Source organism: Elaeis guineensis, chromosome 16, assembly GCF_000442705.2.
Source record: "Elaeis guineensis isolate ETL-2024a chromosome 16, EG11, whole genome shotgun sequence".
NCBI classification, from domain to species: Eukaryota; Viridiplantae; Streptophyta; class Magnoliopsida; order Arecales; family Arecaceae; genus Elaeis; species Elaeis guineensis.
Genome location: NC_026008.2, coordinates 35,345,047 through 35,370,139, shown reverse-complemented (window position 1 = coordinate 35,370,139; position 25,093 = coordinate 35,345,047). Strand labels below are relative to the sequence as shown.

Sequence of the window (25,093 nt, the reverse complement as noted above, 5' to 3'; positions counted from 1 at the left end):
TGGGTGGCCCATTTTTCCTCTTTTCTTTTTTTTTTTTTAAAAAAGCAACCCAAATGGGCCGTACCTAGCACGGCCCATTTAAGACCATTACGGGCCAAGCACGGCCCGTAACAGCTTATTCTTTTTTTTATTTTTTGGGTTGGGTAATGGCTATTTTTTGATTTTTTATCATTTTACCCCCTAACAGCCATAAAACTGCTAGTTTAGAGATATTTTGGAAAAATAAAAATTTTACAACTCCTATAAATACCCCCCTCCTCTTTCATTTTCATTACATCAAATCAATTCTCCTCTCCTTCTCTACTACTCCTTCTTTTCTAGTAATATTTAGTAAATATTTAATATTTAGTAATTAACAATTAATAAGTATTTAAATGCTATACAAGAGAAGGATTAGTCCACCTATTGGAGCTTGAAGATCCTTATTGAGGTCCTGAGGAGCAGAAAAAGAAGCTCACAAATCTCCGCCGGTCTATCTCTACTCAATTTCTCCATTTGATATTTTGGTTAATTTTTATTATTTGTATAACTCATATTTAGATATGACATCTTTTGATGAGATTTATTTTGACATTCTCCCAATTTTTAAGGGAAAAGAAACACTGTTCCTGCTCCTTCTAAAATCAATATCGAAGGTCAAAACTCTGCCTCTTCTTTCCGTAAGAGGACTAGTACTGTATGGAGTGATTTTAAAAGAGTTACGACAGATAGAGTTTTAAAAGTAAAATATAAAAAATATACTATTATACAGTTGTGCTAGTAGTGGGAGAACTAGTCATTTGAAAAGATATCAAGAGAGTCATATGATGAGTGATACTCATCTTCATAGACCGTTAATATACAAGGGATAGTCTTGTAAGTAATTTTGTATATAATCATGAAAATCAAAAGAAAGCAATGGTAAAATGGATAGTTAAGGATGAATTATCTTTTAGCTTAGATGAGTCTTTTAATTTTGAAGAGTATGTTCAATTAGCCCTACAACCCGCTTACAAAAGATCCAGTAGATGTACATTTAGAAGAATAGTTATGACTAATTTTTTAGTAATAAAATAAAATTTAATTAGAATTCTTTTTATCCTAAATTTAAAAGTATTATTAATTTTTGATACTTAGACAACATCTATTGATAGTTATTATTTACTGTTACTACTCATTATATTGGTAATGATTGACTATCAAACAAACATATTCTTGCTTTTCGTGCTTTTAATTTTTCACATTCTAGACAACAAATTTCTAACGCTATTTATCAAACTACATATGCATATGGTATTAATAATAAAATTATGCCTATTACTTTTGATAATATATCTCATAATAATTCTGCTGTTAGATTATTGAAAAACTCATTATATCTCATTTTAAATAAAAATTTATTGCATATTAGATGTGCATGTCATATTTTAAATCTCTATATTTAATCTAGCATGGGTATGGTTTAAGATGTTATTATAAAAATTAAAATTAAATTTTTTTTTATTTATATTTTAAGAGCAAATCTTCAAGAATTTAAGTAAATATGTATAGATCATGATAAATATTTTAAAAAATTTAAACTTGATATAGTTACTCGTTGGAACTCAACATATGCTATGATATATGATGCATATCCATATAAAAATTTATTAAGTGCATATATTAATGATTGTAGATTAGATTTTATATTGACTAAAACTAATTGGAACAAAGATAAAATTTTGAAAAAATTTTTGGTTAGCTTTTATAATATTGTGATATCACTTGCTCTGATACCACTTGTTATGGTCCAACACCACCCTGGCATCACTAAGATTTGATGTCACTTGTTAGATAAGATCTGGTACTACTCATTGCCGTAGAAAGAAAGAAGAAATAAAAACAACACATAATCAAGTACGTGAAATAGCCCAAATGCTATCTCAATGGAGCATGCAAGCTTCACTATGAAAGAAAAAAATAAATACAAGAGGAGATCCTCATGCTCTCAACTCATCATACACAAACCTCTCTCAACTAGAAGCTACCATCATAAAAGCTCTCTCAAAATCTCTCAAGGAGATCCTCTCCTAAGCCTGCCAGTACCAGGATCCTTGACACCCATGGATACTTTCTATGGAGCAAACCACTACATCATACCTCTGCAGTGCTTTACCTACGTTTGCTCTACCGGCTGCTCACAGTCTGTGCTTACCGAACTCCTCTCGGCTACTGTCTGAGCTCTTCTTTGCTCTTCTCAATTCTATTGTGCACAAGGCTGTTTATAGCCTCAAAACCCAAACTACATCAGAGAAATACTCCTAATCATAGTCTAAAACCCCTCTGATCGTCCGATCCATGCCACAAGCCTTTGTTGACCGTTAGATGGTGAAAACATCTTCAGATCATGCCTAATCTTGCTTCCAGCCATCCGATCAAGTCCCAGATCACACCTGTGAGCCTCTGAAGCCGTCCGATCATGCATCGGTCTACAGAAAACCCCATGGATCATGAGAAACCATCTGGAAACACCCTTCGGTCCATGGTGAACCGCACGAAATATGTGGGGAAACACCGTCGGTCCATGCCTCGTGCGTGGACCATGTGAAGACTGCGCGGGCCGCGCCTACACGTGCCCACCTAGGCCTGGGCTGCACTTGCGCATGCCTGCCTGGGCCTGGGCCATGAGTTCACGATCGACTGTGCATGCCCGCACGTGCTTGGACTGGCCCGCGCACCTGCATGCACTGTTGGGTCACGCTCGCAGGCTTGGGCCCCCTTTTGGCCTGTGGGCTCCTTCATTGTGTGGGTTTTCTCCATTTGGGTTTGTTGTGGGTCGAATTCGAGACATTCTCTCAACATATAATGCTACTGAAATTCTTCCTGGTGTTTATTATCCAATCTCTTGTTCATTTTTACAACAAGCAAATCTTATTAGCCAAAAATTTGTACAACATAAATATGATGATATTTTAGAACCAATTATTTATGAAATAGAATCTAAATAGAATGAGTATTGGGACAGGATATGTCCTATACATAACTTAGCTATTGTATTTAATCCACGTGTTAAATTAAGTAGTGTGCTAATTTTACTTGATGCATATTGTGAAAACATGAATCAAGATCTCGAACCCGCTAAAGCTGACATAAATCAATTTCTTTATGATATTTATGCTTTATATGACGAAAAAATTCGTGGGTCTAGTACTTCTCATTCATAAACCTCCATCTCTTTTTCTAGTTTTCTCGTTCATCATCTATTTTCTCATGCATTGCATATAGAAGACGTACACATGCTTCTTCAAGTTCATCTATATCTCCATCTTTAAGTAGTGAACTTAAATTTTATTTATGAAATAATTTTCAATCTGTATATGATGATAATCAAATAGAGAATCTTGATGTGTTAGCCTGATAGAAAAGTGTTAAAAATCAATATCCTATAATGTCTGCTATTGTACATGATATCTTAGTTGTGCCGATGCCTACAATAGCATTGAAATATGCTTTTAGTACATGTCGACGTATTCTGGATGAAAAGAGGAATAGGATGATCAATGAAATAATTGAGATGCTATTCTACTTCAAAAATTGGTTGGATACTGAGACAAAACTTCAAGATAAAGATGGACATAATACAATACCGATAACGATGATATAAATACTACCGACGATGCATGACGAATTGACGATCAATAAGATTTTTATTTATTAATGCTAGATATTTGTAACTTTTTAGTTTTTATCTTTTAATTATTCAGATGAGTCATCTTAATTTTTTCTCTCTTCCTCATTGTATTCACAGGTCAGGCTAGCCCTCCTCCCTCTTTTGTATCATTTTGATTGTTATTAATAAATCAATAGGGGTTCATGCCAAACCCCCCACCATTACAAGGTGGTTTTTTATTTTTACAAAAAAAATCTCATATTTAATTTTACTCCTTAATTTTTTTTAATTTATAAAAAAAATTATATTTTTTAAATTTAAAAAAAAGATCAGACCAGCATGCGGACTGGGTGGGGCTTGGATCGAGCTTGGACTATGCTGGGTCGTGTCATGCCTAGCCCATGGGCCATGCCAGCCCAAGCCCTTATGGGCTGTGCCCGAGCCTGGGCTGTGGGCCGCAATCCCTCAGCCCAGCCCGGCCCTTTTTAACAGGTCGTGCTTAGCAAGGCCCATTACTGTGGCAAATGGGTCATATAATGGGCAGCCTGGCATGTTGTTCATGTCTACATAGAAGTTTGAAAGAGAAAAAAAAAAAAGATAAAGGAAAAAGAAAAGGTGGTGAAAGAAAGAAAAGGAAGAAAGAAAGCTCCTGCACGTCTGTTCTCGACCTCATTCAAAGTCACCCATGCACGACCATGCACGCCCCATGCGGAGAAAGGTTGCCACATTATTCTTTCATTAATTCTCAATTTGTGCATGTTATGGGAATTGCCATAGGCCACTTGTGCTTAGCATCCCCCCTCCTCTTGTCCCATCTTATCACAAATGATAAGGAAGATGGGAGGGAAAAAAGAGAGGAAAGTGGGACAAAAGAAAAATGAATGAAGAAAGAGAGAGAGAGAGAGAGAGAGAGAGAGAGAGAGAGACAAAAAGAAGTGGGGAAGAAGGGAAAGAGATCGGTGGTCCTCGGCCTTCTCCGCATGCACGCACACCTCCGCCAGCATCGGGGTCAGTTTCACTGCTCCCGTGCAGCCTCTCCCAGCATCGTAACTAGATCTATAGGCCCCAGGCTTCCCTGTTATGCATCGAGGTAAGATCGGTGGCCCTGGGCCTCGTCAAATTGCACCGAAGCCAAGATTGACGGCATCGCCATCTCTGCACATGTCCCCACTCTCTTCCCTTGTGCACCGAGGACAAGTCGGTGGTCCCACGTGCCCCATTGTCCTCCGTCGGTGGTTCCGCATGCTTCCCGCACGCCCACGTGCACCAAGCCCGACCAGATCGGTGAACACCACTGGATCGATAGCCCTGGGGCTCTTCGGCACCCCTTCTTCGACCGATGCCTCATCAGCGCATGCCCCTCTGACTGATGCCTCCTTGGTGTGCACGTCTCCCTCGATCGACATCCCCTCCATGCGCACCACTCCTTCGATCGACTCTGCCTCCATGTGCCCCTTTGCTAGATGATGCCTCTCGCACGCTCGCATGCTTCTCCAGTGACGTCGAGGCCAGATCGATCGTTCCTGTGAGTGGCTCCATGCCTCCTGCGTGCCCATGTGCCTCCGATAGTTCAGAGGCTAGCATCAGCGGCCTCGATCAGCTCCATCCACCCATCTACTGTGGGCCTCCCCTATGCCCGCATGCCGTCAGCACCGAGGTCAGATCGGCAGCCTTGTGCCCCCTCTGTGCGCACGCATGCTCCTATTGGCACCGAGGCCAGATCGGGGGCTCCATGATTCTCGCTCCTCAAGGCTAAGCTGGTCCAAAGAAGAAGAAGAAGAAGAAGAGAGTCTAATCCAAAGTTGAAACCAAAGTGATCCAAGATGCAGATCAAAGCTGAACTGAAGCAAAAATAAGGTCAACTTAAAGCAAAGATCAAGCTCAAACACAAGGCAAATTACAAGAAGGGGTTACATATAGCCCAGGAGCTCTCAAACAAAAAACTCATGGTAAGAGGCTTTTAAGCTTCCGTCCACTATTCTTCTTCTTCCTTCTCGCAGGATTATAGGACACCAAAATCGAGGTCGAGCTATCAAAGTCAAGATCGGGTTGAAGAGAAAATCAAATCCGAGCAGAGAAGAAAATTAAGGTCAATCAAAGCTCAAAACATGATCGATCAGAGCTCAGATCCAGACCGACCAGAGATCAGGTCTAGGCTGACCAGAGTTCAGATCCAAGCTGATCCGAAGCTAGATCTAGACCGATCAGAGCTCAGATCCAGGCTGATCTAAAGCTAGATCTAGGCCGACCTGAATTGAAGTCAAAATGAGGCCAATTCGAAGCAAAAAATAACAGATCTTCAAGCATTTAAGCTGAAGTAAAGATCAAACCAAGGCCACAAAGATGAGGTGAAGAATAAGTAGAGCTCACCGCTAAGATGAAGCCTAAGGTTGATTTAAGAAGGCCAAGCCCCAATGCGGACCAAGGATCGACCTCCAAAAGTCAACCTCCCAGGAGTAAGTTTCCAAAAGCCGAACTCCCAAGAACAACCTCCTGAAGCCGAGCTCTCAGAAGCCAAAACGCCAACTAATGAAAGTCAGTTGAAAACTAACTAAAATAGGGTAGTATGACTGTAATTATCTATCATTTTCTTTATTCTAAAATTTGATTCAACTTAAAAATTAGAAGGCCCAGTCAAAGCTGATCTGGTGAGTTCTCTCATCCTTTATGTGTAGATTAGTAACTCAAGACCTCGACGACTAAGCAACAGAGGATAATCTATTCGAACCTCCGAAGGCCGAACTCGCTTTTCAGCGAATCAACGCCCATGAAGACCTTAGTCGCATGAAAGGGAGCTGCACGGACAAAAGATCTCTATGGTTAAGAAGTAGGGGATGACCTATGAGGATCTCCAAAAGTCGAACTCTATTTTTCAGCAAGTCAACGTCCATGAAGACCTTAACCGTACAAGAAGCGGGGGTAACCTAAAAGGACCCTTGGTCCGTCAACTCTGGTATTAAATAAGATGGCCTTTGATCGGCTTAATCATTGAAGATAAATATAACCTTTGATTAGCTTAGTCATTGATGACTTAGATGGTTTATATGCATTGGGTTAGCCTGAGCTAATGAAAATTGATATATGCATTGGGTCAGCCTGAGCTGGTTTATATTTTGACCTCAAACTCATATGCAACTATGGCTGGGCTAACCCAAACTCCCAAGCTAGTCTGATCCAATTCATATTCTGGGTCAAAATCAAACTGAGACATAGAGAACAAGATCATTAACCGAAGCACTACCTGTATTCATCTAGAATAATTTCCCAACCAAAAACCTGGATCAAATTTTATGTAATTGTGATTAACTAAGATGCAGCTGACCCAACTCAACCTCTCCTAGCATATAGCAACCCATGTGGATTTAGGTTGTGAAGAGAAAGTCTTTGTGCACCATGGACGGCGTAGAAAATTCAACATGGAGTACACCGTCTCATCCAATTGGTCCACGCAATCATTATTTTTCAATGCGCATTTAATACCTGTAAGTCGGTTTTTTCATTTAAAAATTTTATATAACGACAATACCCCTATCCTTTGAAAAAAATTATGACATCTTATGGCGCAATATAGCCCACAATGTCATAATATAGCCTCAAATATTATAATATAAGCGGGGTATTTTTGTCTAACTACTTTTCAACGTGCATTTATGCCTACAAATTGATTTTTTTTGTTTAAAAATTTTGAATGACAAAAATATCCTATTCTTTAAAAAAATTATGATATTCTGTACATATTATGGACGTAGGATGTCATAATATGGATATAGAATGTTATAATTTTTTCAAAAGACAGGGATATTTTTATCATACAAATTTTTAAATAAAAAAACTGACTTGCAAGCATTAAATAAATATTGAAAAATGATGACTACATGGACCAATCAGATAAGGTGGTGTACTCCATATTAAATTTTCTACACTACCCGTGGTGCATAAAGAATTTTGTAGAACAAGATCATCAACCGAAGGACTACCTGTATTCATCTAGAATAATTTCCCAACCAAAAACCTGGACCAAATTTTATATAATTGTGATGAACTAAGATGCAGCTGACCCAACTCAACCTCTCCTAGCCTATAGCAACCCATGTGGATTTAGGTTGTGAAGAGAAAGTCTTTTTGCACCATGGACGGCATAGAAAATCCAACATGGAGTACACCGTCTCATCCAATTGGTCCACGCAATCATTATTTTTCAGTGCGCATTTAATACCTGTAAGTCAGTTTTTTCATTTAAAAATTTTATATAACGACAATACCCCTATCCTTTGAAAAAAATTATGACATCTTGTGGCATAATATAGCCCACAATGTCATAATATAGCCTCAAATATTATAATATGAGCGGGGTATTTTTATCTAACCACTTTTCAACGTGCATTTAATGTCTGTAGATTGATTTTTTTCGTTTAAAAATTTTGAATGAAAAAAATATCCTATTCTTTAGAAAAAATTATGATATCCTGTACATATTATGGACGTGGGATGTCATAATATGGATATAGAATATTATAATTTTTTCAAAAGACAGGGATATTTTCATCATATAAAATTTTTAAACAAAAAAACTGACTTGCAAGCATTAAATAAACATTGAAAAATGATGACTACATGGACCAATCAGATGAGGTGGTATACTCCACATTAGATTTTCTACACTACCCGTGGTGCATAAAGAATTTTGTAGAACAAGATCATCAACCGAAGCACTACCTGTATTCATCTAGAATAATTTCCCAACCAAAAACCTGGACCAAATTTTATATAATTGTGATGAACTAAGATGCAACTGACCCAACTCAACCTCTCCTAGCCTATAGCAACCCATGTGGATTTAGGTTGTGAAGAGAGTCTTTTTGCACCATGGACGGCATAGAAAATTCAACATGGAGTACACCGTCTCATCCAATTGGTCCACGCAATCATTATTTTTCAGTGCGCATTTAATACCTGTAAGTCGGTTTTTTCATTTAAAAATTTTATATAACGACAATACCCCTATCCTTTGAAAAAAATTATGACATCTTGTGACGTAATATAGCCCACAATGTCATAATATAGTCTCAAATATTATAATATGAGCGGGGTATTTTTATCTAACCACTTTTCAACGTGCATTTAATGTCTGTAGATTGATTTTTTTCGTTTAAAAATTTTGAATGATAAAAATATCCTATTCTTTAGAAAAAATTATGATATCCTGTACATATTATGAACGTGGGATGTCATAATATGGATATAGAATATTATAATTTTTTCAAAAGACAGGGACATTTTCATCATACAAAATTTTTAAACGAAAAAACTGACTTGCAAGCATTAAATAAACATTGAAAAATGATGACTATATGGACCAATCAGATGAGGTGGTATACTCCATATTAGATTTTCTATACTGTCCATGGTGTACAAAGAATTTTGTAGGTTGTAAAATGCCTAGGCCCATGGCCTATTTCATCTGCACCAAACCCTAGCCACGAGCCACACGAGCATTGCACATATCGGGCTCGTGGCAAGCCTAGAGGCTCCAACACGTGAGTGGAAAAAAAAGTGGGGGTTGTGATTTTGGGAGGATGGCCGGCTCTATTTGGGAAAACAAAGCACCGCTTGTTTTCCTGATGAGTGAAATTTAAAACCCCACTGCTTCCTCATTTTGCTCTCTCCCATCCATCTTACTTCCAACTTCTTTCCATCTCGTTGATTCCTCTCCTCTCTATCACACTCTCTCATGTCCCTCTTCTCCCATCGTGTTTGCATCTACCCTCTTTCTCCCACGAGTGCTCAAGGCTACTATGCACCTCTTCCTTTCCTCTCTTCTAGTAGTAAGTTTCCTTCTTCTTAAGTTATTTTCTTTTAATATTTTGGAGTAAGGGATTAAGGCATGTGTTATGTTTTGGAAGACTCTTTTCTCTCTTTCTCTCGGTGGCTAGCAGTTGTGCCATGAGTGGCAGCAACCAGGGATGTGCCATCAGTCGCAGGGCTGACATGTGTTCCACCATTGATGGTGGCCCAAGGTTGTGCGGTGGGGTGGCAGCCAGGTGGTGGCCAATTTTGTTTTCCTTATGTTGGACGGGGGGAGAAGAAAAGAAAAAAGAATGAAGAATGAAAAAATAAGAAAAAGAAAGAATAGAGAACTAGAGATAAATCTCCAGCTGTACTTTCAATTTAAAAGCAACTCCCTAAATGAGTTTTATATAAAAGTACCTATCCATTCCAAACGAAAAATAACTATCCATTTTGGCTGAAATTACTCTTATACTCTTATATCCTTTAAAATACTACAGTATTACATTATCATAGTACAGTATTCCTTTACAATAAGGTAGTATTACATTATATTAGTATAGCATTTCTTTATAATAATACACTATTATTTTATTATATTATATTAGTATAGTATTTCTTTACAATAAGATAGTATTATATTATATTAGTATAGTATTCTTTTATAATAATACAGTATTGCTTTATTGTATTATATTAATGTAGTATTCATTTATTATAGTATTACTTTACAACAATACAGTATTACTTTATAATAGTATAGTATAACTTTATAATAGTGTAATATTACTTTATAATAGTGTACTATTACTTTATAACTGTAAAGACAATTAGATCATTTCATCCCATTTGGATAGTTGCTTTTAAGTTATGTTTCAAATGAGAAAAATTTTTTATTTAAAACTTAAGTAGGTAAGTATTTTTAAGTTTAAACTTAATTAGATATTTCTCATTAATTTTTTTAAGAAAGAAAGAAAAAGAAGAAAAGAAAGATAGAAAACAAAAAAAAAAAGAGATAAGGAAGAAAAGGAAAAGAGCCGTGACTTTTGAAGTTTTGGAAAAATAAAACAGAAAGGAATTGGTGAGAAAGAATATTAGGAGAAATTGATGTTAATCTTGCAACTGATTGACTCTGTCTTTTGATAATCCAAGATTTTTAACTCTCAAATGGCCAAATAATTTAATCTAAAAATTTAACTGATGAATTCAATTGCAAAATTTGAGAATTTTTGAATGTTATTTGTTAGGATAAATAAATCAAGGAATGAAAATATTGTACAAAGAACGATAAATAGGTAGAAATTGGAATTTCAAAATTTTGAAAATTTTTATAATTTTAAAAAATATTAGCATAGAACTAATTTAAAATATGTGTGTGATTGGGGACTATTAGGCTTCGAAGAATCTTGGTGAATCGAGTAGGTTGTCTGACTATTAATTGTGATGATATAAGGATTTCTAATCATAATCACTTGCATGATTATAAATATTTGATATCATGTGTTGGAAATTATTAGACATTTCATACTTGCATGTATTACAAGCTTTGATTCTTTATGATCCTAAATTATATTAATTGTTTAAATCTAGTATATATAAATTATTTATAAAATAATAATAATGAAACAGAATGGAATAATTTATAATATTTCAAAATTGAAGCATCTAGACTAATCATAATTTTAGTATGATTTCACCATGGGCAGCAACATGACACACTTATGACTGTGGTCTTACCATGGGCAAGAATGTGGTACACAAATGAATACAGCTTCGTCATAAGCAAGAATATGGTATACATTGAGTATAGTCTCGCTATAGACAGAAATATAGAATCGAGTATGGCCAATCACAGATAGGAATATAATTGTAAACAGTCCAAATGTCGAAAAAGTCAGATCCCATCCGTAATAAACATGTTAAACAATAATGCTAAATAAAGATAATAATGATAATGGTAATAACAACTTAATAATTATGTTAAGAAGTGTAGCATCCTTTGAAAATTGAATGGAATTGATGACTTGATTATGTATGATAAGGTTATCGTAGCTGCAGTTTGATGGAACATCGTATATATTTGAATTACTTAGTACTGCAACATAATGAACATATTGATATCTTTGTTGAGATGGTTATATGGATGCTCAATTACTGATTGTTGAGATTTGAACTATTGTTTCTCAATATATATATTTATCAAAGACTTGATATCATTTTTATGCTTGTATATGTACTTAGAAAATGTTTACTAAGCTGCTAGCTCATATTATTATCTATTTTTCCTTTTAAAGCCATAGAACACCTAGCTAAATGGGATTGATTTGGAACTTTTGGTGAGGGATGGTCATAATTAAGTATTTATATCTAATATTTGATGTATGTGAACTATGTATATTAGATAACTTTATTTTCTATAAAGAATACATAATGTTGTTTGTCTTAATTATTTATCTTTCAATGCTAAGTATTTTGATGCAGATTATCAGACCTTGCATATATACTAAAATTATACTCTAGAAAAATATATGGTCGTATCACATGGCTGACTTAAGTGTAAGATTTGGGACATGATAGATTGCCGGGCTCATCCTTAGCTCAGATGATCTAACATACGAAATATATACTATACTAAGGCCCATTCTCAAGCTATTAGGAACAGGGTGCATTACCACTGGACCTGGTAGGACAGCAGAGCAATACTTGGTACAAGGCCCAGGTTTGCTTTGAATGTGCATTGCTCAAGGAACCCTTGCGGAGATAAAGTTGGCAATGATTAGTGTACGGTGGAAGGATACTAGTGCAGTGCTATCTCCTTAAACTTACTTTATGTGGATGTAAACTTTAGAATTCTGGATATTGATTACCCTATTTTTAGTTTACAATCCGTTTCTAAGTAGCTTTATTGCTTCAAATGTTTGCTAACTTTATAGATGATCGTACAGCATGACAAGGCATAATTCTTTTTTTCCCTTTTTTTGCAGAAAAAGAAGCTCTTACAGTGTCGATTCATTAAGAAAATGAACGCGTTAATACAAAGCCAAGCTGTCTGCTGGTTGGAATACAAGAGCATACAGTTTGCTTGGCGAGAAGAAATGAAGAGTACGTAGTGTTTATGAGTTTATCCAGGAATATCCAAAATGAAATGTCCCTCAGAAGGTCAACTGCTTACTCTATTTTTTATTTACTATCTGTTTCTACATAGTTTTATTTCTTTGAATGTTTCTATTTTTGTAGAATATATTGGATCCTGATAAGGCATCATACTTGACCCCAACAAACAAATTGTTCCCAAGAGAAAATTGTACAATTATCAATTTGCACTATGCGAGCATTGAACAACAAGAGCAAGATTATCAATGTTTCCATTGTAATTATTGAATATATATTATCAATCAAAAGCAATGTAAAAGTTTTTTTTTTTAAAAAAAAAAGAAATACTAATTTCGTTGCTAGTTCCTCAAAGATCATATGGTGAAGAAAATGTTGAAAATGAGATATTTGACATTTACATCACAAATAGATTTATACAATGTGAAGCTAGATTTGTCTATAGTTTTCAAGTTTTTACTCATGCATTATTCTGCAAATAAGGGTTAATTGATGGGCTATGAGTGTTACCCTAGGGAAAAGGAAAAGCAACAATATGAAAAAGAAAAGAAAAGGAAAGATATGGGGATATAGGTTGTTGACATTCAATAGAGTGTAGGACTTGATATAAGTGCCTACTCTCGACAACTTTAGGGTGGTGATACGTGCTTCAAATGCATAGACTCCACCTAAAATGTTCTATTTAGTTGAAATCTCAAGTAACACTCGCATGTAGATGAACTATGGGAGTCCAAGGATGTAGAGGATCTAAAGGAAGATGCGAGTACAATTCCACGAGCACACAAATTTTCTTTTTTTGCCACGTATCTAGCATGTACCTTGGAAATAGCAAGATAAGAGGCAAGTTGGAAAACTATACTTTTGATTTAAAGTGTGTTTAAAAAAAGATAGACACCCCTTTTTTTTTTTTTTTTTTTTTTTTGGGTGAAGCAATAAGCTTGGAGTGCCTATAGAAATATAAGAAAATGGAAGAGATTAGGATCACAAAAGAAGAAGACCGAATAGGACTCTAATTAGCCGGAGAAATCTCTTAAACAGATAAGGGCCCGGACTTCAATTTGGTTTTAATCTTCCAGATATTTCTGAAAGCCTACAAGTGGCAACGATGAAAGAAAAAAGAAAAAAAAATATCGTAGCATAAAATACATGGTATGATTTTTTTTTTTTTAAATTATCCATGTCTGAAAGGCAAAGATTAAGATTCACACTACAATCTCGATACCATTGATTTGCTGACACTAATCGTAAAATCCCTACCATGCCAGCAGGACATATCTCCCAAGCTATCTGGCCGTTACCTAAGGCTCGGCCACGACCGACGCCATGTGACATCTGGGTCGACAAGTCAGACAGGAGCTCCGAGCAGCCAACCATCGCTCGATGCACCGGACATGGAAGCCATGGTTACAGGGCGCCAGGACCCTCACCGGCTCCCCATCCACAAACTCGACGAGGCAGATGGTGCATTCTGCCTCTGCCCCGACCAGCCTCGTACCTGACGAAAATACCAACGCGGTGCAGCCTCTGCCTCCGCCTCCGCAGGCAGCAGCGCCATCTGCTTCTCGGGATCCACTGGCGCGGGATGGGGGTGGCGGAAGAGGTGGCGTCGAGCGGCGGCATAAAAGAGGAAGTGGATGACAACATTGAGCAAGAGGGCGGAGAGGAGAGCGATGAAGAGGGCAGCAAGGATGACAAAGAGGGCGGCAAGGATGATGAGCATGTTGGCTGCTATGTTCTTGAGAAGCATTTAGACTAGTCATAATTTTAGTATGATTTCACCGTAGGCAGCAACATGATACACTTATGAGTGTGGCCTTACCATGGGCAAGAACGTGGTACACAAGTGAAGACAGTTTCGCCATAAGCAAAAATATAGTATACATTGAATATAGTATCACTACAGACAGAAACATAGAATTGAGTATGGCCAATCACAAATAAAAATATAATTGTGAGTAGTCCAAATATCGAAAAAGTCAAATCCTATCCGCAATAAACATGTTAAACAATAATGCTAAATAAAGATAATAATATTAATAATGATAATGGTAATAACAACTTAATAATTATGTTAAGAAGTGTAGCATCCTTTAAAATTCAATTCTAATTGAATGCAATTAATGACTTGATTATGTATGATAAGGCTATCATAGCTGCAGTTTGATGGAACATGTATATATTTGAATTACTTAGTACTGTAACATAATGAACATATTGATATCTTTGTTGAGATGGTTACATGGATGCTCGATTACTGACTGTTGAGATTTGAACTATTGTTTCTCAATATATATATTTATCAAAGACTTGATATCATTTTTATGCTCGTATATGTACTTAGAAAATATTTACTAAGCTGTTAGCTAACATTATTATCTAGTTTTTCTTTTAAAGCCATAGAACACCTAACTAAATGGGATTGATTTGAAACTTTTGGTGAGGGATGGTCATAATTAAGTATTTATATCTAATATTTGATGTATTTGAACTATGTATATTAGATAACTTTATTTTCTATAAAGAATACATAATGTTGTTTGTCTTAATTATTTATCTTTCAATGCTAAGTATTTTGACTCAAATTATCAGACCTTGCATATATACTCAAATTATACTCTAGAAAAATATACGGCCGTATCACGTGGCTGACCTAAGTCTAGGATTTGGGACATGATAGATTGTCGGGCTCATCCTTAGCTCAGATGAGCTAACATACGAAATATACTAAGGCCCATTCTCAAGCTATTAGGAATAGGGTGCATTACCACTGGATCTGGTAGGACAGCAGAGCAATACTTGGTACAAGGCCAAGGTTTGCATTGAATGTGCATTGCTTAAGGAACCCTTGCGGAGATAAAGTTGGCAATGATTAGTGCACAGTGGAAGGATGGTACAATGCCATCTCCTTAAACTTCTTTATGCATATGTAAACTTTAGAATTCTGGAAACTGATGACTCTGTTTTTAGTTTATAATCCGTTTCTAAGTTGCTTCGTTTCTTCAAATGTTTGCTAACTTTATAGATGATCGTGCAGCATGACAAGGCATAATTTTTTTTTTTCCTTTTTTTTGCAGAAAAAGAAGCTCTTATAGTATCGATTCATTAAGAAAATGAACGCGTTAATACAAAGCCAATCTGTCTGCCGGTGGGAATACAAGAGCAGATAGTTTACTGGGCAAGAAGAAATGAACAGTAGGGGTTATGAGTTTGTCAAGGAATATCCAAAATGAAATGTCCCTTGCAAGGTCAACTGCTTACTCTATTTTTTATTTACTATCTGTTTTTACATAGTTTTATTTCTTTGAATGTTTCTATTTTTGTAGAATATTTTGGATCTTGATAAGGCATCATACTTGACCCCAACAAACAAATTGTTCCCAAGAGAAAATTGTGCAATTATCAATTTGAACTATGCAAGCATTGAACAACAAGAGCAAGATTATCAATGTTTCCATTGTAATTATTGAATATATATTATCATTCAAAAGCAATGTAAAAGTTTCTTTTTTTAAAAAAAAAAGAAGGAAATACTAATTTCGTTGCTAGTTCCTCAAAGATCATATGGTGAAGAAAATGTTGAAAATGAGATATTTGACATTTACATCACAAATAAATTTATACAATGTGAAGCTAGATTTGTCTATAGTTTTCAAGTTTTTACTCATGTATTATTCTGCAAATAAGGGTTAATTGATGGGCTATGAGTGTTACCCTAGGGAAAAGGAAAAGCAACAATATGAAAAAGAAAAGAAAAAGAAAGATATGGGGCTATAGGTTGTTGACATTCAATAGAGTGTAGGACTTGATACAAGTGCCTACTCTCGACGACTTTAGGGCGGTGATACGTGCTTCAAATGCATAGACTCCACCTAAAATGCTCTATTTAGTTGAAATCTCAACTAACACTCACATGTAGATGAACTATGGGAGTCTCAACGATGTAGAGGATCTAAAGGAAGATGCGAGTACAATTCCATGAACACACAATTTTTTTTTTGCCACGTATCTAGGATGTATCGTGGAAAAAGCAAGATAAGAGGCAAGTTGGAAATTCTCCTACTAGTGAAATCCTTCCATCCTATGCTAGTCCCTCTCTAACATGAGAGATTGGTACCATTCAAGATCGAACATGAAACGTGCCAACAAGTAGATGGAAATTTTGTTGGACTTTTGATTTAAAGTTTGTTTAAAAAAGATAGACACCTTTTTTTTTTTTTTTTTGGTGAAGCGATAAGCTTGGAGCGCCTAAAGAAATATAAGAAAATGGAAGAGATTATGATCACAAAAGAAGAAGAACTACCGAATAGGACTCTAATTAGCCGGAGAAATCTCTTAAAAAGATAAGGGCCAGGACTTCAATTTTGTTTTAATCTTCCGGATATCCCTGAAAGCCAACAAGTCACAATGAAAGAAAAAGGGAAAAAAAAAAAACATTGTAGAATAAAATACATAGTATAAAATTCAAAAAAAAAAAAAAAAAAAAAAAAGTCGTCATGCCTAAATGGCAGACATTAAGATTCGCACTACAATCTCGATATACACTAATCGTAAAGTCCTTACCATGTTAGCAGGACATATCCACTAGTCTATCTGGCCGTTACCTAAGGCTCGGCCACCACCGGGCTGTTCCCCGCGGCGCGCACCGCTACGTGGCATCTGGCCCGGCAGGTCGGACAGGAGCTCCGGGCGGCCAGCCACCGCTCGATGCACCGGACATGGAAGCCATGGTTACAGGGCGCCAGAACCCTCACCCGGTCCCCGTCCACGAACTCGGCGAGACAGATGGCGCACTCCGCCTCCGCCCCGGCCAGCCTCGTCCCCGGCGAGAACACCAGCGTCGGCGCCGCCTCCGCCTCCGCGGGCAGCGGCGCCATCTGCTTCTCGGGGTCCGCCGGCGCGGGGTGGCGGTGGCGGAAGAGGCGGCGTCGAGCGGCGGCGCAGAAGAGGAAGCGGATGACAGCGTTGAGCAGGAGGGCGAAGAGGAGGGCGACGAAGAGCGCGGCGAGGATGATGAGCATGTTGGCCCCGAAGTCGCCCGCGCCGGAATAGGGGCCCCACCCGTTCGAGGGGCCGGCGGCGGCGGCGGCGGCGTGAGGTGGCGGGGGGGAAGAGAGGGGGTCCTCGTGGTAGGGGGACGGCATGGCCGCTGTGTTCTTGAGAATTTTTAGAGAGAGAGAGAGTGGGAGGAAGAGTATGGAGAGTGGGAAGGGGGAGAGCGGTTTTATTTATGGGATGGGAGGTGGTAGCGACCCATAGAAATTAAACTGGGGTGAGAATGATGGGTTTTGTAAATACGTGGGGAATGATGCGGCAGGAAAGTCGAAAGGTGTCAGCCATCCGGCTGGCTCTTCCAACCTTTCCAGTTATTTGTCCGGAGTCTGGAGTTTGGAGCTGCAGGGGTGAGCCTCTTTGCGGGAAAATATCAGTTTTTTAGTAGATAAATTATTAGATGGACTAGACGTGAAGTTAGGATAAAATAAATCTATCTAATAAAAAAAATCTGATAATTTCGTCCTAAATCTCTAAAAGATCTGATCCGCCTAATAATTTTTATTATATTATAAAAATAGAATAAAAAATTAATTTTAATTTTAAAAATTTAGATTTTAGTGTGTGTATATATATATATATATATATATATATATATATATATATACACACACACATACCATGGCATTATCATTGGATTTGTGGTGATTTACGATTTTATGTTGATGGTTCTTGATAAGGCAAAAAAACACACTAACGAAAAGAAAGAAGAAAATATTTTTTTCTCTTTAAATAGTTAGAGAAAAAACTATTTGCAGTCCTCAAAGAGAGAACAAGAAGAAAAAAAAAGATAAAATAAATTTTCAAGACTCTAAAAATAGAATAAAAAATTAATTTTAATTTTAAAAATTTAAATTTTAGTGTGTATGTATATATATATGTACATATGATGGCATTATCATTGGATTTGTGGTAATTTGCGATTTTATGTTTGATGGTTCTTGATAAGGCAAAAAAACACTCTAATGGAAAGAAAGAAGAAAATATTTTTTTCTCTTTAAATAGATAGAGAAAAAGCTATTTGCAGTCCTTAGACAACAAGAAGAAAAAGAAAAAAGACAAAATAGATTTTTAAGGCTCTTTTGGAGTGAAGATAGCCCATCAAGAATGTACACCATATATACTGTAATATAGGTGTCTTAGATAATATTATCTTGTTTATGTATATATGTTTTTGTTGTATACATGCATGTATGTATGTGTGTGTATATGTATATATGCATCCTTGAATACGAAATGTTCTTCTAGAAAATAAAGTTTTTACTTATAATTATTTGTTGAGAGATGAATAATAAAGTAACATATACGGCCTGGAATTGGATGATGAGATATCTTCGCATCTTGAAATTCTTGCAATATTATATCTAGCAATTTTTAATTGGTTATGCAATAATAGATCTTACTCAATTCATTATAGTAGTTGATTATGAATGGTAGAAAATCTCGTCTACATATTTTTTTTCTCTTACTACTTAAAATTTACTACCCAATTGCTATGACTTTAGTTGCGCACATCTAATTTTGGTTTAGGGCCAAGTAAATAAATAGCATAACCATCCAATGGTTCGACAATTGTTTGTAAATTACCAGATATAATCAAACATATGGAACATTTTTAGTGAGGGATATACATGGTGTATAAAGGTGATGGATTTACATTACAACATAAATAGGTTAGCTTCAGTTGTCATCTTGTCATTTGTGTTAACTTATCTATGGATCCATACCACTTTCACTGATTTATTGGTTGGAAAAATAATGGGCCCCTTGAGGCTAAACATGTAGTTTGTCTTAATTAAAACCTTTTATTTTTCACTAGGAGATGGTTTACATCTAGCCACAGCGTGTTCTCACATGACCTAGCTAATTGGTTACAAAATTCACCAACTCCAGGCCTAATCTTGACTTAAAAGATCATTTTGTTTAGACCTAGGCTCCTCCAAAAATATGGGTTGAAAGCATACTTGATATACTATATATATCCGTGAGCATCAAGCCTTATCTTAATGTTATATATTTAGTTGGCTTTATAATTCTCTTACCATTTTATATCAACTTATTTATAATATTTCTTAAGTTTTTCTGTATTTTTTTTATAATTTCCATCCATGTCATTTTCAGTTCCCTTTCTTCTCATTCTAATGTTGATAAGAAACATAGGTTCTGTACATTATGTAAAACTTGAGTTTTAGAGTCCTTACGCTACCCAATCTGCTGACCTAAATGTAACATCCGCTGGATAAATTAATGTAGGTTACCAGAACCAACAAAATGATTGTTGGTTGAACTAGGAGTCAAGCAAGAGCTCTAGTCCTGAGTTTCAATTGGATGTAGAGAACTCTAGATCATTAGCTCATCAGGATAACCAATTCTTCATCCTCGACCATCCTCCCTCAATCAAGAAACCAACGCTGGCTGATTCCTGATCCAACACTAAATATAGAGGACTTTTCCAATCTTTCGGGCTTACTAGGAGATTCTGGATGCTAATATAATGATTAGGAGTTGGAAGGCAAAGAGCTACCGGTTAACTTTCTTTGTATAAGAGATTTATCCATTCGAAAATTGCAAGAACATTTTAATTCCTGTCAAACGTTTACATGTTTGTAAGTGGGATAAATATATATGATTGGATTCTTATTCTCCTCCTACGAACAAATTTACCTTCCCAACTCATTGATCTCTAAATCTGAGTTTCAAAAAAAAAATCTTCTTTTCTTTTTTCTCTACATATAAAAAAGTATCATCATTTTTTGTCATTGTTTTATTCGACAAGAATCATATCATCACTTATTAGTAGAGAAATATTCTGAATTTTTTATGCATAACTAAATTCATGTGAAATTTGACGTATGAGGTAAAAATAAGGTTATCTATGCGAAGAATTAATTAGATGACGTGAAGAGCACTCTTTTTCACCCTTTTGGTTTATATGATCAACCTCTCTCTCTTTTATTGTACTATTAGAATATATCGATTGGCTCCTGCATGCCGACTTACCTTCGGATCGATCCGACCGACGTCTGACTCTGTCCATCGGACCAACGAACGATTTCGACAATGATTGCCGATAATATCCGACCGAAGGTATACCAACCAAACAGACCAATACTGCTTCTAACCGATCGAACGACCGAATCCACATCACCGACTCACTGTCGGGGATGGCAGCCGACGTCCGACTTCCATAAGGAATCAGATCAGTCGATGGTGTCTCCGAGTCACCATCCGACGTCCCGACAGTCGAATATCGATATATAGTCGGCCAACCGGTCCGAACGTTGTATAACCGCTATAGGCTGTTGTCCCTCAGGGACATGCGGTACGGCCGTCCTGGGGTATTGTCCTGCCAAGAATATGGATTAATTCCAATGACTTGATAATCCACAATGATTTGACAGCTTCCGATGATTCAACAACTTTTCAATTGTCTGCATCATTAATGGCGGGACCATACCGTATTCTACTATAAAATGGGGTAAGGTAATAGTTTTGATAAGCGTTTTTAAGTTCTTGAGCTCTCTAGCTCGCTCTCTTTTTCATTGAACCCTTGATTTTTTACTATTGCTTAGTTTTTTTTTTGATTTGATCGTCGGAGAATTTATTGAAGGTATCTCTGATCAATAAAAATTATTTTTTACAGATGTGCGACCCCAACGATTAGGCGACGGGCCGCAACATATATCAAAAAAAAAAAAAAAAAACCTCTCTCTCTTTTACCTGTTACCTCTACACAGCCAAGTTTTTTGCTGGAGCTGCAGTCGGAACCCAAGATGGATCTAGAAACTAATAAATGAGTCCTGGTCAGAAGGGATGTGTCCAAAACTAATTAATTCAAATAGAAGCGTTGCCGTGTGGAGTTGGGAACAAACCAACCTCTTCATTAGAGTCAATTTAATATAAACAGGCAATTGAGATTTTGTTTGATGGGGACATCACTGCTGCTTGGATTGCTCCGTCTTTCTTATTGTTATTGTTATTATTATTTAAAAAAAGATGTCCCATCTTTATATGTCTGGCAAAAATATGCTCACAAATGAATTGCTTACAGGTTCACAAGACTAGACCAATGGTTGGTGGGTTGAGATGATAAGAAGGTAAGCAACTCAAATCATCTCAAGCTCATTGCTGATTTTGGGTTACTATCTCAGTGTTTCAATCAGAACCCACTTTTAATAATGACTATCTTTTTAAGCATTTTCTCAAAAAGATCATCTTTTTAAGCAAACCAACATTGAATTTATACTCAAGGAGATAATTGATGTGTCAGTTTCTCCAAAATTAACACAAATCTCACTTTTTCTACTGTTTTCCTTAGCCTAAAATTTAGTAAGGGTAGCTTAAGATTAGTTTAAAATTAGATTGGAGAAAACAATGAAAAGAAACAAGTTTTTGGTGCATCAAACTCCTCTAGAATAGAATAATTTCACAGCTTCAAGCATTTGCAGGGATTTGCATGGAATACACAGCAAACAACTCTAAAGGACTAAAATAGGTCCCTCTAATTTTCCTTCGATAAATTTGATCAAATATTACTTATGGGGTCATTTTAGCTGGACTGTATACCAAGGGAAAGTGGGGAGACATAAACCAAGATGCCATACATCATTATCTTATATAGTTTTTGTTTTTATATGCACATGGATTTGCATGAGATATTGGCCGCTTGCTAGGTCCCATGGATAGGTAAAGACAATAACTGCATTGTCATATTTGTGGTTCTTTTGAGGCCCTCTAGAGTGTCTTAGAGGACGTTTCAGATGTGGACACTTCTATTGCACCATCAAAAGCTATCATTGCAGTATGGGAAGGGATCTTATAGGGAGTGATGACTCTCCAAGAGTGATGAGAGGCAATAACTTAATGGCAGTAGCCAACATGGCCACGCTAGCAGGCAGAATTAGGTTTCACAGCGAAGTGACACTACTATATGCCACCTCTGCCATAAGAAGTGTCCCTCATCTGCCTTGGTGATTGGTTTGACACTGCAGTATATACTCAGTGGAAGCAAACTGACAAGAGTGAAGTTTATCTGATGCCACCTTTTATCAACCTCTGATCATTTCCCATAATTTACTACTGGATTGGGCTCGGTGCCTTTCGTGAAACGATTGATATGGGGTAGATGCACGTCCTGAGAAAAGACATACTAGGTTGGTCTGCCACCTTTTTGCATAAAGATAAAAGACCACTCGTCATATGCTTGAATGAAGTGTACGAAGAATGGCCCAATTGATGAATTCAATGGTTTCAAGTTTGTCTATCATGACTTGTCTCACTCGAGAAGGTAGCTAGGTCTTATAGATGATGATTAAGAATTTACAGTCTGTAGGTGTATATTTATGCTTGTGTCATTTGCTTCGTTTTCAGTTAAGCTTTTTCTTTTGGTGGTTTCAGTGAGTTTGGGGACATAAGCATTGGAACCTTAGCTTATAAGTGCAGTTAGTGCACTGCTACTTATAGTTTACCAGACTAAAGAGAGTTCCATTTGCAATGTACCTGAGCTTTAATACTCAAAAGTATAAATATTCTCCCCCTCCTTAATCCAATGCAAATGCCTGTCATATCGCTGGCTCAAAATCTTTGAACATTGTCAGTGGAGACACTTTCAAGTATACCTTCTTATTGTCAAGGAGGCCAGTAGTCCATGCATTAGGTAATCCTCCTCCAGGTTGTTCAAAGGTTAAAATGTCAAACCTACTCTTTGGATATGGAATAAAGAAGGATATTTTTTCCCAAGAACCACATTGAAGCTGAGCTCCATTCCATCAATTGCTCAGTAAAACCCTCTTGATTTTGTCATGCAGACAAGAAAAGCTATGCAAATGATACTCTTCCGAACATGCAGGAAAGTGAAACCAGGAAAGGATGCAAATATTGAACGAGCTGGGTGAAGACTATGATTTATTTATGGTGGCCTTGAGAGCAGTGTCTTCAAATGTTCGAGGAAAAAATAATTTCTACTATTAGAGCTATTGTGGCGTAGGAGGAAGGGTATCATTAGTTTCACATTAGTTGTGAGTCAAAGAGAACTCTAGTTTATATGGAATGGGACCTTCTCTCCCCCGTGAGATATCTTTTGAAGGATAAAATTGTGGGGCCTCCTATCATAGTGGTCAGAGGTCAAAGTAGACAATACCTTATGTATACGGAAGTAGAGATATACAGAAGTAGAGATCGATCTGTCCAAGCCACGAGCTCTTGACAATACCTCACATATGCGGGAGTAGATATTAATCCGTCCAAGCCATGAGCCATAGACCACAATAGGAGCTATTTATGATGACCTCCGATTACTTATCTCCCGTTATAGCAATTGGTATGAAATTTTGTTGAAGCTTCCTTGATCAAAGTTTTTATTGAATAATATTTCTTTTTGAAACAATTCAGCACTAGGAGTCCTAAAATGATCGAATAAATAGAAGGTGCCAATCGGCCAAGTTGGTAAAGCTTCTTGTGTTGATGTAAAGGACTTGAGTCCAACCTTATCCTTACTCTTACTCGGATATTCAATAGAGCTTCCATTAATCCTAGTTCTGAAAAGAAAAAGAGAAAGAAAGAGATGGCCAAAAAAGAAAATAAGATTGAATGATTTTGTAGAGAGATCCAAGTTGGGGAGATATATCATCTTACAATGACCAACTAATCTTAGTGAAAATATGGCATAATATTTAAGATGACATTTGAAATACTTGATCACACCTCTCCTCTGGAGATAAAATGTGAAAGGATAGTTCCCATACAGTTCTCACTCTCGTTTGCAAATTTAAAATAGTTTTCTAATCTGTTAGAGTATAGATCTATTGAATTCAGGAAGAAATTTTTTCTCAAAATAATTATGTACAAAATCAGATTTATTAGAAGTGGACTTGTGATCCAGGCTATATCTGCATATTTTTATTTAGGCACACTTTGCATACAATAGGTTAACTAAAGCTGCGCGCCCATATGAAGTACTTTAAACTCAACTACAAGTTGGGCTAACATATCAAGCATGGTCCATGCAAGCATTATTTGCCTATACCTATGTGTATTCAGCATCACACACTCAAAATTTCAGGATCATGATGCTATTTTTTCGATGATTCTAAATTTTAATGTTATTTGATTTTAGTCCAACAAAAAACAGAGTTTAGACTTTTAGGAAGTCTTGTTTTCTAGAAGGAGAAATAAACAGAGAAAAATATAAATTGATCGGACAAAAGATATGGATTTGAAAATTTTTAGTCAAAATTTAATTTCATTCTCCTAATTTGGTGGATTTTATAAACTTTTATTAGACAAGAAAACTCTCTAATTGTGCCCCAAGGGCTAATGAACTTGCTATGGTTTCATTGAAATGGTGGTTTTATATTAGGAACCAAAGAGTTAGAAGATTTTGGTGGTTAGCAAAAAATAGTATTGAAGTTCAACAGAAGGGATGATGTTTCGTGAGAGATTTCTTCTCTCCTCGGAATGGGATGATGCGTTCCCAGCATGCATTCAGAAGGCCCTACCAAGCTCCACCTCTGATTATAT

The 25,093-nt window shown here is 36.6% G+C and overlaps 1 protein-coding gene across 3 annotated transcripts; it reads right to left on the bottom strand.

The window, feature by feature from the left end:
- Positions 1-12,700: 12,700 nt before the first annotated feature.
- LOC105059493 (RING-H2 finger protein ATL79-like) lies at positions 12,701-17,738 on the bottom strand. 3 transcript variants are annotated; one of them, XR_012137568.1, is made up of 3 exons: positions 17,087-17,738; positions 16,827-16,910; positions 12,701-15,370 (listed from the first exon to the last, which is right to left on the bottom strand). XR_012137568.1 is itself a non-coding variant. In XM_019855346.3 (2 exons), the coding sequence occupies exon 1, from the start codon at positions 17,665-17,667 to the stop codon at positions 17,128-17,130; it is 540 nt and encodes a 179-aa protein (XP_019710905.1). In that variant the 5' UTR covers positions 17,668-17,738; the 3' UTR covers positions 12,701-16,910; positions 17,087-17,127. The 3 variants fall into 3 exon arrangements, 2 of the variants coding, with proteins under 2 accessions (XP_019710905.1, XP_073106337.1); XM_019855346.3 differs by having other exon boundaries at positions 12,701-16,910; XM_073250236.1 differs by lacking the exon at positions 16,827-16,910.
- Positions 17,739-25,093: the final 7,355 nt, after the last annotated feature.

Excerpts from the sequence above, each read along its gene's own strand:
- LOC105059493 (XM_019855346.3), bottom strand. The coding sequence starts at position 17,667 with ATGCCGTCCCCCTACCACGAGGACCCCCTCTCTTCCCCCCCGCCACCT.